Source organism: Meles meles, chromosome 16, assembly GCF_922984935.1.
Source record: "Meles meles chromosome 16, mMelMel3.1 paternal haplotype, whole genome shotgun sequence".
NCBI lineage: Eukaryota > Metazoa > Chordata > Mammalia > Carnivora > Mustelidae > Meles > Meles meles.
In genome coordinates this window covers 43,830,190-43,847,620 of record NC_060081.1, presented here as the reverse complement: position 1 = coordinate 43,847,620, position 17,431 = coordinate 43,830,190, and the positions used below count along the sequence as shown (strand labels likewise).

Sequence of the window (17,431 nt, the reverse complement as noted above, 5' to 3'; positions counted from 1 at the left end):
ACTATATCATGTACTGAATGACAGTCATTCAGGGTAGAGGAGAATTCACAAAATATTTGACATTTGTTCTAGCTCCTAGGAGATGAATAGGAGTTTGTGAAAAGGATGAAAGGGAACGACATTCCAGTATTTATAAAGACATAGAAACATTAAAGTGGCTGGTTTGGTAAGAGAGCAGGGTGATAGGTGAGTTGTGGAAAATGAGGATGATAAAGTAGATTAGTACAAGGGACCTTTATCTTTTGATTCAACTTATTTTAATATTTAACACACCAGGGTGGTTTCATTGTCAAGAGGAGAAAATGAATATGGGATATTTTAAGAGTAGAGTTGGTAGGATTTACAGTATAGTTCAGTATGAGTTAGGAGACTTAAAAATTGAACTACTTAGAGGGCTTAAGGATGACTAATTGGAAGAGTTAATGAAGATGAAGAATCTAATGAAATCTGACTTCCACAATTCTCATTCGTGTTTGGATAAACAGGGAGTTCTAATCCAATGGCCAGACTTTATCCTTTAAGTTTTGTCTTTCAGCTTTATTGAGGTGTAATTGACAAATATGTTTGTAAGATATTGGAAGTGTATTACGTGATGATTTGATATAGATATACATTGTGAGAGGATTCCTTCCATCACCTTATCTCTTTTGAAGTTATCTTAGCCATGTTTGTTTGTGTGTTCCCCTTACCTCCATGAAAATAAAGCAGAATGATCTTGTAGTCTGCTTCTAAAGCCCGTGCATGACTCAGTATTTCTATTTTAGGAGTTGAAAACAAAGATATAATCAGAAATATATTCAAAGATTTATGTGTAAATAGAGGTTTTCATATTTTTAACAATAAAAATGGGAAATGACCTATATGCTCTTAGAAAGGAATTGATTAGATAAGTTATGGTGTATTTATTTGCTGGATGGGTAAGCTAGGGAAAGGCTGGGCTGTTGTAAGAAAGAGACCTACCGGTGACCTATGGTTTAAACATTTTGCTTATTTATAACTTTATAGAGGAATGTTGTAGGTCACTTGGAAGTTCAACTCCATGTGGCTATTTAGAGACACAGATTCTTTTTTTTTTTTCACATTACCAATCTTTATTAGATCTAAACATTTCTTAGTTGTCCAATCTTCCTTGTAAATTATTCCAAACAATAATTTTATCAAATATTTTACCAATGTAATATTTTTTTCCATTTTATTTATTTTTTCAGCGTAACAGTATTCATTGTTTTTGCACAACACCCAGTGCTCCATGCAAAACGTGCCCTCCCTATTACCCACCACCTGTTCCCCCAACCTCCCACCCCTGACCCTTCAAAACCCTCAGGTTGTTTTTCAGAGTCCATAGTCTCTTATGGTTCGCCTCCCCTTCCAAATTTTTTTTTTTTAATAAACATATAATGTATTTTTATCCCCAGGGGTACAGGTCTGTGAATTGCCAGGTTTACACACTTCACAGCACTCACAATAGCACATACCCTCCCCAGTGTCCATAGCCCCCTCCCCCTCTCCCAACCCCACCTCCCCCCAGCAACCCCCAGTTTGTTTTGTGAGATTAAGAGTCATTTATGGTTTGTCTCCCTCCCAATCCCATCTTGTTTCATTTATTCTTCTCCTATCCCCCTAACCCCCCATGTTGCTTCTCCATGTCCTCATATCAGGGAGATCATATGATAATTGTCTTTCTCCGATTGACTTATTTCACTAAGCATGATACTCTCTAGTTCCATCCACGTCATCGCAAATGGCAAGATTTCATTTCTTTTGATGGCTGCATAGTATTCCATTGTGTATATATACCACATCTTCTTTATCCATTCATCTGTTGATGGACATCTAGGTTCTTTCCATAGTTTGGCTATTGTAGACATTGCTGCTATAAACATTCGGGTACACGTGCCCCTTTGGATCACTATGTTTGTATCTTTAGGGTAAATACCCAGTAGTGCAATTGTTGGGTCATAGGGAGCACTTTTTCATGTGTTTGTTGGCCATCTGGATGTCTTCTTTGCAGAAATGTCTGTTCATGTCCTCTGCCCATTTCTTGATTGGATTGTTTGTTCTTTGGGTGTTGAGTTTGCTAAGTTCCTTATAGATTTTGGATACTAGCCCTTTATCTGATATGTCGTTTGCAAATCTCTTCTCCCATTCTGTCAGTTGTCTTTTGGTTTTGTTAACTGTTTCCTTTGCTGTGCAAAAGCTTCTGATCTTGATGAAATCCCAATAGTTCGTTTTCGCCCTTGCTTCCCTTGCCTTTGCCGTTGTTCCTAGGAAGATGTTGCTACGGCTGAGGTCGAAGAGGTTGCTGCCTGCATTCTCCTCAAGGATTTTGATGGATTCCTTTCTCACATTGAGGTCCTTCATCCATTTGGAGTCTATTTTCGTGTGTGGTGTAAGGAAGTGGTCCAATTTCATTTTTCTGCATGTGGCTGTCCAATTTTCCCAGCACCATTTATTGAAGAGGCTGTCTTTTTTCCATTGGACATTCTTTCCTGCTTTGTCGAAGATGAGTTGACCATAGAGTTGAGGGTCGGTTTCTGGGCTCTCTATTCTGTTCCACTGATCTATGTGAGAGACACAGATTCTTTTCCATCTTATTTCTCTACCATCTTGTGGGGGTGGTAAAGGTGTAAGTTTGGCTTTAGGCATATCCATAGTCTGGCTTTATTGAAACTGTTCTTATTAAGGTCACCAGTGATGACATAATGTTACATCCAATGGGACATTTTCAGTCTTTACGTTCTCTGTGACCTTTGAAACTACTGATGATTTGTTTATGAAGCTTTCTCCTCCATAAGGCTTCTGGTGGCTTTTCTTCTGTCTCTCTAAGTTAGTGTCTTTGTGACTTTTTCATGTTATTCCCCTTAGCCTTACTTATGAAAGTTGGGTTCTCCAGTTCTGTCTTTGGCCTACTTTCCTTTACATGTATATCCATGATGATCTCACCCAGGGCCCCTACCACATGATGATGTCTCCAAATCTGCATTTCTAGCCTGGAAAACTTTCTTTTGAGCACCAAGACCTATGTACATATAACACCTGGCTTTCACTGCATTGACTCTCATAGCTCCCTAGAACAGAAACAAGGAAGTCAGTCCCAGCAATTTCCTGTCCTTCCTGCACTGAGACCCTGACATTTTGTTAAATTCGCCTTTTGAGTAGTTTTGGCGGCATTTGCCCTTTCCTGTTTCTATTTCCACAGTCTTAGTTCAGTACAAGATTACTTTAAGGGCTTCCTCAGGGATTTATGTTTCTATTTAGGCTCCCTTCCAATTTTACTTATTGATTAGATAGGTCAGTGATTTTCTTTTACTTGTATTTGGTGGGCAGCAGCTGTGTGTTTAAATTGCATAACATCTGGTACAGTGCCAAGTGCAGTTCAGTGGTTAATAACCAAATTATACTAATGATAGTAAATGGAGAGATCCTATGAATAAAGATGAACCAAGATTAGTAATTATATTAATTAAGTAATTATTACCATAAGATTCAAAGAATCCTGGGAGAAAATTAAATACTATTTAGGAAAAAAAAACTAGAACTAAAGAAAGTGATTTGAGTATTTTAATGTTTAACTTAACACAGCCTAAGTCAAAGAACTCAGGTTTGTTGCAGATGTTAGCATCCTGGAGGTGTGTTAGTTCAACTTCTGCTCCTTTAAATTTTGGCTGGACCCCTGTGTGCCCTGCCAAGGCTGAACGTAATAGAAAGACAAGCCATAGACTGTCATGTAGGACAATTCTGGCCAGTTAATCCAGATTCCTTCTGGACATCTGGCCCACCTTTTTGTTCTCTTATTGGCATTGGGACTGATAGCTTCTATTCTTTGGTGTTCTTGGAATTTTCCCTTGTAATTTCCTTGACTCCTGCATACCTTTGTATGTCTGTATGCACTTACCTAATTTTACTGTGTTTGGTGCTTCAGTGTGAGAAACTTTCTTCTCTATTCCCAGCTCACTGGTTGGGTCACTTCTGACATTCTTGCCAGGGTCAGGGTATTTGAGTCAATATAGTCAATCAGTACTTTTGAAAAGTAAATATTGTGCTGGATGGTGTTCATGGCACAAAAAAGGGATTCTGGGGTGCCTGGGTGGCTCAGTTGGTTAAGCAACTGCCTTAAGCCCAGGTCATGATCCTGGAGTCCTAGGATCAAGTCCCGCATGAGGCTCTCTGCTCAGCAAGGAGTCTGCTTCTTCCTCTGACCCTCCCCTTCTTGTGCTCTCTCTCAAATAAATAAATAAAATCTTAAAAAAAAAAAAAAGGGATTCTGTCCAGACTTTCAAATTAGTAGTAATTCTCCTCTTCCTCCTGTTAGCTAACATTTATTGTGTTTTAACTATAAATAAGGCACTGTTTCATATGCTATCCTATGTCTTAGTTCACTTAATCCTCACAACAACCCAGTAAGATAGAGACTAACCCCATTTTACAGACAAGGCGATTGAGGCCCAGAAAGATTAAATTTGACCAATGCTACATAGCTAGTAAGTGGCAGAGCTGGGATTCAAATCTAGGCACAATGCTTCTAAAATCTGGTTTTCTAGCACCATCCTTTACTGACTCTTAGAAGATGGGATAGTACAGGTACATCTATAGCTATAAAAAAATAGAAATATATGTTCTTTTAGATAATTAAACTGTAAGATTACACCCAAAGTGTATGAGTCATCCTTATGAAGGGATAAGAATACTGGAACTGCCATCAACTAATTCTATAAGTTTGGGGAAGACTTTGGTCTTTCAGAACTTTGGTGTCTTCATCTTATAGAGTTCCAATATCTCTCTCAAAAATTTTGTGGAATTCCAGTTTTTCTTCTTTATTAATTTAGGCCTTGTAATTTCTTCATTTCCCTGTTTTCTTTATTTTTTTTTCTTTTCTTTAGATTTAGGTATATACTACACGTTAAATCATATCTTCTGAAAATGTTCACTTTTCATTTAAGTTGTACAAGTGAGTTGTAGTTTTTTACGTGTACTGTAGGCCATTATCATATACTTTACTATGTGGATTTTGCCCCTGTTGAACGAAACAGGCCTGCTTAAACATAAACATATTTGGTAATCAATTGGTCAGTGAATTCTGTGTTTGTTGTGTGTTTATCAAATATCTGTCTCTGTGCTAGGCCCTGTAAAATCTTTATTATTATTTTGAGAGAGAGAGAGAGAGTGGGGTGGGAGGATGAGCAGAGGGAAGGGGGGAGAGAGAGAGATGTTAAGTAGACTCTAAGCCTAGTGCTGAGCCCAAGGCCAGGCTTGATCTCCTGACCCTGAAATCATGACCTGAGCCAAAATCAAGAGTCAGACACTTAACTGACTGAGCTACCCAGGTACCCCTACCCTGTAAAATCTTGATATAAGCTAGTCAATAGTTAGGTGTTAGTTCTGCATCCCAGAAATCTTACAGAAATGATTACTGTGTAATATTTTGCAACCTAGTCCTTAAAATTTATTCATTTTTGTGGAAAAACAAAATACCAAAATGACAATTTTTTTTTTTTTTTATTTGACAGATAGAGATTACAAGTAGGCAGAGAGAGAGAGAGAGGAGGAAGCAGGCTCCCAGCTAAGCAGAGAGCCCGATGCGGGGCCCGATCCCAGGACCCCGGGATCATGACCTGAGCTGAAGGCAGAGGCTTTAACCCGCTGAGCCACCCAGGTGCCCCCCAAAATGACAATGTTTTAAAACATTTTTGTGTCAGAAACAAACACACAGTGATTTCAAAATTTCAAAGAGAAATTTACCCAAAATCTATAGTTACAAACATATTAGTCATGAAAGTGTGTATCTATGTACATGTGACTGAGACAGAATTTTATAGAACTGTACTTTTCATTACTACATGCCATGCTCTGTAATATTTTAATTCTGTTCTATATCATTTTGTGAAAAACTTGTTTGCAGTCTATGAAACTGACTTTGCAGCCCACTAAAGTATCTTAACCTACTGAAAAATGCTTTACTTAAATAGTGAAAAAGAAGGCAAATTATATATGCTGTTCTTCTGATTTTCTAGTTTTTAAATATTATTTGTTTGAAGCAGCATTTATTTATGTCTTTATAAATTACGATTTCATAAACTTTACTAAAAGGGCAGAAATTAGATTCACCTTTTCTTTGGACTATATGAACCTCGTTGATTTTTATACAAGATTACTTGAAATATTAGGTTGTATCATTCTTGCATAAATTTTAGACTAAGAGTCCTGCTATGTAGTTTATCATAATTTTTAACAAAATTGATTCTTAGCAGATTATATATAGCATTATGATAAAAGACATTTTTAATGTGTCAACTCCCACCCCGTACATCTTCATGGATAGTTACATTAAACTTAAAAAAAATTCTGGGGGTACCAGTGTGGCTCATTTGGTTAAGCAGCTGCCTTTGGCTCAGGTCATGACCTCAGGGTCCTGGGATCAAGCCCTATGTTGGGCTCCCTGCTTAGTGGGGAGTCTGCTTCTCCCTCTCCCAATGCACCCGCGACCCTACCACCCCTGCCGCCCCCAACCCCGCCGCCCGGCTCATGATCTCTCTCTCTCTCTCTCTCTCTCAAATAAATAGTTAAAAAAATCCTTAAGAACTTAAGACTCTAACTTTTTTAACCTTGTAAAGCTGATTCTTACTGTGAGGCAGTATTGTGCAAAGTGGTTAGACACATGAATTCTGGAACCACATTTCTAGGGTTCACATCTCAGCTCTGTCAGTTTTAAAACATTTTCCCAAGTTGTTTAATTTCCTTGTGTCTTAGTTTACTTAAGTTATCTCAAAAGGCTGATTGTCATGATTCAGTAGAGAAACATGCAATACAAATAGATGGGTAAAATTTTGAACATACCATTTTAGGAAAGAGAGAAGAATTATAATGTATATACATTGATCTGTTTTTTTTTTTTAAAGATATGATGCTGAGCACTGCACCCCTCTCCTCCATACACATTCCTCTCTATTCCAGCATATCCATTCATTCTCACACCTTATGGTTCTTTTAAGTATTGTAGATGTTAGATTAGAAGACTTTCTCTCCTAGGATAACTCATAGTAGCTGTTTATGCTGGGAGTTTGTAACTTCATTTTTGTTTGAACTTCATTCAGTCCTCTTCAAAGCCCCATTTTGCTTCCCCTCCTCCTCTTCCTTCCCATATCAGTTAGCTTTGCTGTGCAACAAACAAATTCCAAAATTTAGTGGCTGAAAACAAAATTCTTTTTATTATAGTTCTTCAGTCACTGGTTAAGCAGGAGTTTCTATAGTTAGCAGGCAGTTTGGCCGGGGATAGATGGTTCTGGATGGTTACATATCTGGCTGACAGTTGTCAGACTGGTTGCTCTAGGGAACTTCATCTGAGATGACTTATCTCTGTTCTAAGTGGCCTCTTATGCTCCAAAAGACTCACCTAGACTTTGGTACATAGTGATCTTGGCAGAGCTAGGGAAGGCAAATATCAATGTGCAAGCACTTGTTAAGCCTCTGCTTGGGTCATGTTTGTTGATGTCCCATTGGACAAAGACAAAGAAAAGGAAAAGGAGAAAGGATGTGGAAAATTCCAGAGCCATGGCAGAAGAGTACTATCCAAGGGCATAGACACAGAGAAGTGTGATTCTTTGGAAGTCTTTTTTGGCCATTCCAAGTTACTGAATTTTTTTTTTCATGAATCCTGCTTATTTACAGATAAATGAACCAGTTAAGGAAAGCATACTTTTCTCTCATAGTTAATTTTGTGCTCCTGAGTTACTGAATTTTTATCAACATAAGTTTATTTCCCCCTAAGTTTTGATTGTAGTTTTATTGTTTGACATTTAAGCATTTATTCTTTTTTTGTGGAAACTTCCTTCATATTTTTTCATGCCACTTAAGTAACTATGTTCTAATAAATTTCTGATAGATGCCTTGGATCTATAGTCAGTGATCATTAATCCTTTGAATCTAACCTCCAAATGCCTGTGGGAGACAACTAATGTAACTAAGTTAGCCTGGTTTACATGTAAGCAGATATACTCTTGTTATAAATTGGAAAGTGAAGGATGCCTATCCAAAGTATATAACCTCTACTCACATGTCATGTAGGGATGTGGGCTCAGTATTTCTAGATCTCCTGGTTTTTCAAAAGAAGTGGGAAATCTAGGTTTTAACATGAAATCTTACATTTAATATGAAATGTATTTTTGAATGCTGAAGTTTAATTAAAAATTAAAATGCAATTTCAAAATCAAAAACAATAATGATACTATTTAGGCTGAAGAAAATCTTCAGCAGAAACTGTTAATTTGTGAGTTCTTTAATAGATCTTAAACAGCCACCCCAAGGCCTTCTATCATTTGGTTCAAACCTGAATAGCTCGAGTATTATCTGCCACTACCTCTCAGTTTGTGGTGGTCTCCATATTTTCATTCCAGATAAATTCTTACTTTTCCTCAATGCGTACTCTGTTTTCTGCCCCTGTGATTGGGAATGGCCTTCCACCTTGTCACCTCCATCCCATTCTGTAGCCCTCTGGTACTCTTACTGATCCTTTAAAATTCAGCTTGGAAGTTTCACTTTTATAAGACTTCACTGAATGTTATTTGTCTGAGACTCGAAGCACTTTGAGTCTTTGTTATGGCATTGGTAATAATCTTCCTTGTATGGAAGTTATTTTTCTATGTGTTATTGTCATTCTTCTAGAAGGTGGAGTTCATCTTTGCTGGGCTTTGTATTTCTTGCATTTCTTAGCATGGCCATCATGACTGGAATGCTTGCCTCCCTAATCAGGTGAAGTGTCTCCTACCTATGAGCACTTTATCTGAAGGTCTTCTTGGCTTTCCCTGACAAGGTTAGCTTGAAGTCCCAGGGCTGGGAGAAGAAAAAAAGCTGTTGTTGAGATTTTTCATCCATGGAAGCTCCGTGGAAGTTGGAGCTAGGAAGAAAGGCAGGGGAATTGAGTCTCAAGCCGATTAAGGAAATGGGCTATTAAGGTGGAAGGGCAAAACAGGCAGGAATCTGGAATATGGCATCATGGTTATTAGGCAGGCATGATCAGATAGGAGATGGAGGTTTGCAGATCAACAGGCTGCCTGTTTTAAGATATAATCTCAGAAATGCAGCTTGTATTTCTGGGGTTCCTCTAATTCTCAGGCTGTGTGTCCCTAAAGCCCCTTAGTGAACCTAAAATTATTTTTTTATCATCTTGATTATAAATTTAATTTAATTTAAACATTAATTTCTTTAGACATTTGCTTGATCTTTACTTTTTTGATTTTGTAGTGTGGTCTAGCTGATTTTTCTGGCATCCTCAGAATGGAAGAGGTATACTGGCAGCAGGTTCCTTGTTGAGGGACGACCAGTCAACTCATTGGTGCCCTTGGTGGCTTTTCTGTATCATGCTCATGGATGCTAGAATACAGAGGATGTTAGTATATGGGAACACAAGAATTTGAAGTATTCCTAGGCACTTCATGTGAGTGTCCTCCAGCATCTTAGTTTTCCAGGCATGCTCAGGTGACCTAGTAATGGTCCCTTAGCTCTTTGTCAAGTAGTCTTTAGATAGTTTGGCAGTTCTAAGGGAAAGCGGTAAGACAATTTTGTTCAACATTTTAAAAAAATTTGAAATGTAAAATATAATTATGACTTTTATGAAAATTCTGTTATATTATCAATTGTAGTCTTAAAAATTACACTTTTAAAATAGGATGCTTTTGGTCAGTTAATCTTAATTAAGATTCATTTAACAAAGCTTGCTTCTCCTAATGTATCTTAATGTCATTAGTGAGTTAATAACATTTGATTCAGTTTGTTTTTGTTGTTTTTACTATAGCATTGCATTATATTCCTATCTCATAAAAAGGATCAATATCTTTAAAATGGTTTATGGATGCCTAAGAAAAGAGGTGAAATAGTAACATAAATGCCAGAATCCGGAATAAACTAATAAATGTAAATAGTATGGCTCCCAGTGCAAGCAGAGGATGTGTTGGGATGAATGAATCTGCAAATCTTGTATAAAGAAATAAAAAAGAGAAAATATAAATCGAAGATACATGATTAATATCAACAAATTTGATTTTATTATGTAATCCCCTAATCCCTGATGTGTTTTATATTATGAAACATTGTCAAATTGTAGCAGGAAACCACTGAGGCCTTTGCATTATTTTCAAGGCACGGTAACCACTTTGATAAGCCAATTATATATTTTTTTTCTAGGACAATGCTTTTGTGGGGGGTGAAATTCCTATATTTTGCAATAAAGGGAGAGAAGGGACTTAAATAACAGGCACTTCATTCAGAGTTGGACTCTTTGAAATAAAAATAGGTAAATGAGAACTTGCATAGCATGTTGGGTATGAGCATGGGCAGCCTGAGTTCAAATCCCAGGTTTGTACTTACCAACTGTGTGTACTTGGTCAAACCATCTCCTTTCTATAGACTTCAGCTCCCTTATCTACACAGAGGGAATATTAGTAATGTATACTACATAGATTTGTTAGGATGCTTAGAACTAGTATTTGTTAGGTGTTGTAACAGTACCTAGTACCTTGTAAGTGTTACCTAAGTATTAATTAAATAAACTGGAACTAAATAAAAATGTTTTTATAAAGATGAGATTTTATAAAGATGAGAAAATGGATATAAAATGAACACTTACCAACAATTTTATTTAACTGTGGTTCAAAGGAGGATTTAAAGGATCCATAAATATAGGTAGTAAGGAACTCTGAAATTAATTTACAAATAAATGCAAATTGACCACAGAACAACATCAGTTGCATTTAAGAGAACATAATTTATTTGCATTTCTATGGACAAAAATCATTTACATTTTTATCTCTTTTCTACAATTTACAGACTTGTATAATAGCTCAAAGACAATGAGAGGTAGAGATTACACTGATAGGTAAACTAGATAGGACATCCACTCTTTTCTCCGTCATAGTTAAGTCTTTCAGTATATTCTGACATGTCAAACTATTACAAATGATAATAAAACCAATTCAAAGTTAACAAATATTATTTGTTGCTATTCCTCAGAGTAGGAAGTAGAGGAGCAGTTTTTTTTTTTCCCCAATTACCACTTTTGAATGTCACATGATATTAACAAAGACTTTCTCTTTAACCAAACTTTAATTTGATTCCTCTAAGCCTTTTTCTTGACTAGGTCCCGTTTTTATTGGACCTGCATAGCCTGGTGTTAGCAAGAATTTTGCCAAGTCAATTTAAAGAGAATTCCCTACCCTGGATGTCTGATCACCTTTTATATCTGATCTTGGAAGCCTTGCCTTCACTCTTGACTGATTGGGGATCTGTAGGTGAGGCTGACTCCTAGCCAGTGCCCTGGTGACAGTCACTTAAAGCCTACTAGAATCTTAAGATTCTAAGTATACTCTCAGAAGCTGACTTAGATCCCCACGCTTCTTTGTGTGAAAGGTACTTATTGGGCTGGAGGTCTTTCTTCCTGGCTCTTGTTTTGAGTAGTGGTTTACTCCTGGGCTGCAAGGGTTTTTCCTGGCTCTTTGTAGGCCTCTCTGTTTCCTGTATTTGATCCTGTTCCTCTCTTGGGAATTTTTAGTCCACTGAAATGCCCTTCTTGAGATCCTGCTGGCTGTATGCTCTGCCATCTCTATCTAGTACCTGTCTTGCTGGCTTGGCTTTACTAAGGATAGTTTGGAACTTCACTGGCTTCTTTGGAAAACTAAAGATCCCCCCAAAGTGGCTGCTCTAAGATTCTCCCTTCCCATTGCTTCTGATTTTCTTCCTCCTCTTACAATCCGTGATTTTCCCTTCCACTTCCTTGGATTCTTTGGTATGTATGTCAGATCTCTAACTTCAACATCCCTCTGTCCCCTCTGCAGAGCTTTTCCCCTTCCAGTAAAGCTTCTCAACTCCCTAAAGTCACTTGAACTTCAGGCTCCCTGCTTCTCTTGAGGGCAAGGAGAGGGCTCTCAAAAGCAACTACTTAAGCTGAAAAGGAAGAAAAGGTACTTGGAAGCAGACTACATGTTTTATATACCAGGTAAGCTTTGGAGACATCCAGAGATGTCTCCTCAGGCAGTTTCTCTCTAAAATTTCAATCCACAGACTCTATAAGATTACATATCAGAGCAAATGAAAAATCTTGAAAGTCTCCTTTACAAATATTGGTAAAAAGCATTAGCCCTTATATTGAACACGTTACCTTAACTTGTTCTTTTTGCCGAAACATAATTTGGATAAAAATATCAAGGGGAGCCTAGACCAGAGTATACTTTTGTGTTTACCTGACTTATGGGTAAAATTTTAGAATGAAAGTGTAAGATTTTTGTTTGTATGTATGTTTGTGTGTGTGTGTGTGTATATATATATATATACTCATATGTTACAATTTATGATTATTTAGTCATCTCTGTAAAATAAAGAATACATATAGTTAAAAATGATAATATATGTAAATGAAGCCATTAAAATAATAAGGGTAAAGAGAAACAACTCTTTATGCAAAGTCTGCAAATAATAGAAGATTAAAACAATTTTTTTATTATTATGTTCAATTAGCCAGCATATAGTACATCATATGTACATAGTTTTTGATGTAGTGTTCAACGATTCATTAATTGTGTATAACACCCAGTGCTCATCACATGTGCCTTCTTTACTACCCATGGCCAGGTTACCCTATCCCCCCACCCCACTCTCCCTTCTGTAACCCTCAGTTTGGTTCCCGAAGTCCAGAGTCTATCATGGTTTATCTCCCTCTCTGATTTTTTTGGAATGGAGGATTTTTGTTGTTGTTAAGGCAAAGAAAGAGTCATTTTGCCCTAAATCAAGATCACTGATTATTTCAGAATGAGGAAGAGGAAAAAATATAAACACCTGAATGGATAAAGAGAGGAGTAAAAGGTTTGCAGAAGAGGAATTTTATCTGTGATCAAGTTGGCTAAGATTGAATGGATCTATTTATTAAGGGTTTTTTGTTTGTTTGTTTTGTTTTTTAATGAACCAAGTGATATACTGATAGAAAACTAGAGTTGGGTTTTCTTTCTGAAAACAATGACGTTTTCTTGGAATATTGCTCTGTTCTTAATACGAGATTGTAAGGCATTTTCTTTACCTTTTAAGTAATCTGCCTAGGAAACAAAGATTCTGTGTCTTATCAAAATAATTTCCTGTGCTTTGTGTTGTCTTTGTCTTTATTATATTTGTTTGTGTGTATCTAAGTATTTTTTCATGATGATCTACGATCCTATTTAATCAAGGGTTCAAATCTTTTGATATTTTTTACAACTTCGCAAAATGAAGTCCAAAATACAATCTTAACTTTAAACTGAAATTGACATTTCTCAGACAGCCCCTGAAAATCTGAAAGGATTTGTTCTTTCACCTTGTAAAAAAGAAATGTTAAATAATTTTTTTATATTTTATTTATTTATTTATTTATTTTAAAGGATTTTATTTATTTGACAGAGAGAGATACAGTGAGAGAGGGAATACAAGGGGGGGGGAGTGGGAGAGGGAGAAGCAAGCTTCCCACAGAGCAGGGACCCCCATGTGGAAGTCCCTGGATGCTGGAATCATGACCTGAGTTGAAGGCAGCCTCTTAACTACTGAGCCACCCAGGTGCCCCTGGGCAAATATTTTGATATTTAAATTGCATTGGAGACATTGTTAAGTAAGAAGTGATGCTTAGAAATAAGTCAATCAGAGAAAGACAGTTATCACATGATCTCTCTGATATGAGGAATTTGAGAGGCAGGGTTGGGGGGGAGATGTGGGGGGGGGTAGGGAGGGAAAAAATGAAACAAGATGGCACCAGGGAGGGAGACAAACCGTAAGAGACTCCTAATCTTAGGAAACAAACCGAGGGTTGCTGGGGTGTGGGTGGGAGGGATGGATGGCTGGGTTATGGATATTGGGGAGGGTATGTGCTATGGTGAGTGCTGTGAATTGTGTAAGAATGATGATTCACAGACCTGCACCCCTGAAGCAAATAATACATCATATGTTAATTTAAAAAATTAATATTTTAGAGCCAGAAAAAGTAAGAAGGAAGTGATGCTTAACCTCCCCTAGGTTATATTTGCATGAGTAAATATAGATATTTAAATTATATGAAGTTTATATAAATTTGCCAGTACCCTTTTTGTCTGTGATAAGTCCTGTTATAATATTATCAATTACAATTCCAGTTATTTAAACATCGTATGTTGTAGAAATAAACAAATTCCCTCATCAGTTGCATTATTTTAATAATGAACTCTTCAGATCTTTAATCATGTAAAAAATTCTTTTATCATTCACAGATAACTTTTATTTTACTCTGACTCTTCCTTGAAAGCTCTTGAAGTCACAAGCAAAAGTGCTTCCTCTTCCACAAAATGTAACCATCTCAGAGACCCTGGAAAGGGCTATGACAGGTTCTCTGGGCTACAGGCTTATGAAGCACTAGTGTTTAAATAACTTTGAGACCATACTACTGGATTGAATAAAGATTTCCTTATTCAATCCAGTAGTTGTTGCCTTATTCAATCCAGGAGAAGCTGACTGGTTTGAAAAACTGCTAACTCAGGATCAAGGAGAACAAGAATTACATAAAAAAAAAAAAAAAAGGGAATATATTTGTAAGAAGTATTCAGTAGAACAGAATAGAGAATTTAGAAATAGATCTCAGCTTTCCTAGAGGTATATTGAAAAGCTTTTTATGTATAGTAATATATTTTAAAACATTGATGTTATACAGCTTTACTTAATGGCTTAATGTTACTATCCATTAAAATGAATGAAACTCAAATTATAGTATTGTCATAAAACATTGGAAAATCTGTTGAGTTGTAGAATGTGATGTTTTTGCTTGTTTTCAATATACAAGCCTGATGGCTGTTGTGGGCTGGGCAGAGCTTTTTCGCTTTTAAATCTAGCAGCGCCCTCTAGAGTGAAAGACTGCTACAATTTGATAAGAAAAGCATCTTCACCCATTCAAATATATATTTTTTAAGATTTTATTTATTTATTTGACAGAGAAAAAGAGATAGAGCACAGTAGGGGGAGTGGTAGGCAGAGGGAGAGGGAGAAGCAGGCTCTCCATTGAGCCAGGAGCCTGATGTAGGGCTCCATCCCAGGACCCTGATGTAGGGCTCCATCCCAGGACCCTGGGATCATGACTTGAGCTGAAAGCAGCCTCTTAACTGACTGAGCCGCCCAGGCCCCCCACCCATTCAAATATTCTTGATCCATCCCATTCTCAGGGACATTTCTTACTTAGAAGTAGGACATTTGTTACTTAGAAGTAGCAGAGAGTTGAACCTACGTGTTTTTGTTCTGAGTGAATATTCTTTTCAAGGATGACTTTAGCTAACTAGAACAAAATAGAAATAAGCTTGTTCACTGTAAAAATTTATTTTGTTGTGGTGGTTGTGCATCTTTTATTTATTTTATAGAAACTAATGGTACCTAATTTTAAATTTGGTGTTTTCATAATAATAACATTGAATTTTTTGTTGACCAATGTAGCATGTTTAAATTTATTAAATGCCTATTATATAAGTGATACTGCATTTGTATTGAGGAATACATAACAAATAGAGAATAAGCCACAGCCCTGGTACTTAAACATTTATTTACACTTGTCTAATATATCAGATTATGACCCATATTGGCTTTTGTATCAAAATTGTCTTTATTAATTAAATTAAAACTATTACTATTGATATATATTCCTTTTTTATTACAGAAGAAAATACTCAGGAAACATCACAGGTGAAGAAAAGTTTGAGTGAAAAAGTTTCTCTCTATAGAGGCGACATCACATTGCTAGAAGTAGATGCCATAGTCAACGCGGGTGAGTACTTGATTTTTTGTGTGTGTGATGTATTTGTTATACGAGTATTATTTTAAAATATTTTTCATAAACAGGAATATAAGTATTTTATGAAAAGATGTCCTTCCTGGTATAGAAATATATTATGTACTTCCCTTTGGATTAAAAACACTGAGGACTAGTTTATGTATGTGCTACAGTTAATTTGCTAACTTGTGGTATCCATGCTAAATTGAGACTATGGTGCAGGACCACTGGAAGAGTGGTAGATTGTTGCAGAAAGTTCTGCTGAAAAATCTTTAGAAGCTCCATTACTGTTGATTTCATGCTTGAGTTAATAATTGTCCAGCATAAAAACAAATTCATTAAGGTTTTTCCTTCTTTTGAAGAGGTTGTAAAGAGATGATTGAAGACCAGAAAAAAGTAAAATAGAAAGTAATTGTTTCTGCAATTTCCAAATCACAGTTGTTTGGTTGTTACTTTTCATCTTTGATATGAAATGCTTTAATTATTTTAATAACCATTTTTTTAAATAACCAATGTTTTTTATGGTAGTATCTCCTATATATTTTATTTTGTGGCTGTATACCAAGAAATGCTTAGTAGTTGTGAGTCTATAAAAATAAATGTCAATAATAAGAGGATATTTAATGACTTTGTGTTTTACAAAGGTGCACTTTTTTCGGGTTGAAAATGCCAAATAAAAACAAATTTGGACTTCGGTAAGGAGAGGCTTTATTCAAAAAGATTATTACAGTAAGGAGAAGAGAACTATCCTAATAGGCAGAGGAAGAATATTACAAAAGGAAGAACCACTTCTGTCATGAGATCTATAAGCATCTCAAAGGCCAAGCAGAAAGGGGCTTTTCTTTCATAGGAAGGAGTAAACAATCAGTCTTGGAACACTGAAAAAATAAAATAAATTTTTTTAAAAAAGCAGTAAACAGGATAAAAAGAATGGGGGTAGGGTATTAGGATGAGTTGGTGGCAAGATTGGAGAGTTGATTGATCAGAAAATATTCTTCCCTGAAGTTAGCTGATTCTTGGGAGGCATGGTTCAAGAGGAGTTGTTCACTTTGCATTGCTCAGGGGTGGGGCAAAGTCCAGAAACTTGGACGAGGGAAAAAAAAAACCTGACTGCAGTTTGGTCAACTATAGTTAATAGCCATTGACCAGCCAGAATGGTCAATGGGGACAAACAGTTCAGTTAATTGTTTATGAGTGAGAGAATGGGAATTTGGAGGATCTGTGTCTTGGTCTTGTCATAGGTTACAGGAAGTCATCCACGAGGTTTATTTAAGTCATATGGGCAAGAGTAGTTCTTTGCTGTAAGCTGTTTCCTGAAACACCGAAGGGTGAGGGGTAATTTTTTGGCAGTCCCTGTTTTCTAGAAGTACAGGATTTATGTTAAGTTCAACATTGTCGCAAGGTTCCCTTTGGTGATGAAAAAATTCACACAGGATAGTAGGAACATGCCTTGGTGGGTGAACAGAAGGTTCTCATGGAGGACTGGAACATTAATATAGCATCGTTTTGGCAATCCCACAGGAAGTTGGGAAGCCTAGTCAGCTTGTTCTTCCTGTAGAATTGGCTATCAGTTGCTTTGTACTGTATTTGCTTTGCAATACTCAGAGCTGTTTCTCTCTTTCTCTTCTTCTGATGCCTCTGTAA

General features: G+C 36.6%; 1 protein-coding gene across 1 annotated transcript in view; it reads left to right on the top strand.

Annotated features, from left to right (window-relative positions):
- Positions 1-17,431, top strand: part of MACROD2 (mono-ADP ribosylhydrolase 2) — a 2,072,211-nt gene that overhangs the window by 70,336 nt on the left and 1,984,444 nt on the right. Inside the window, exon 3 of the mRNA XM_045980851.1 lies at positions 15,674-15,781. Coding sequence (XP_045836807.1) covers positions 15,674-15,781 — 108 coding nt within the window. The remainder of the gene's footprint in view (positions 1-15,673; positions 15,782-17,431) is intronic.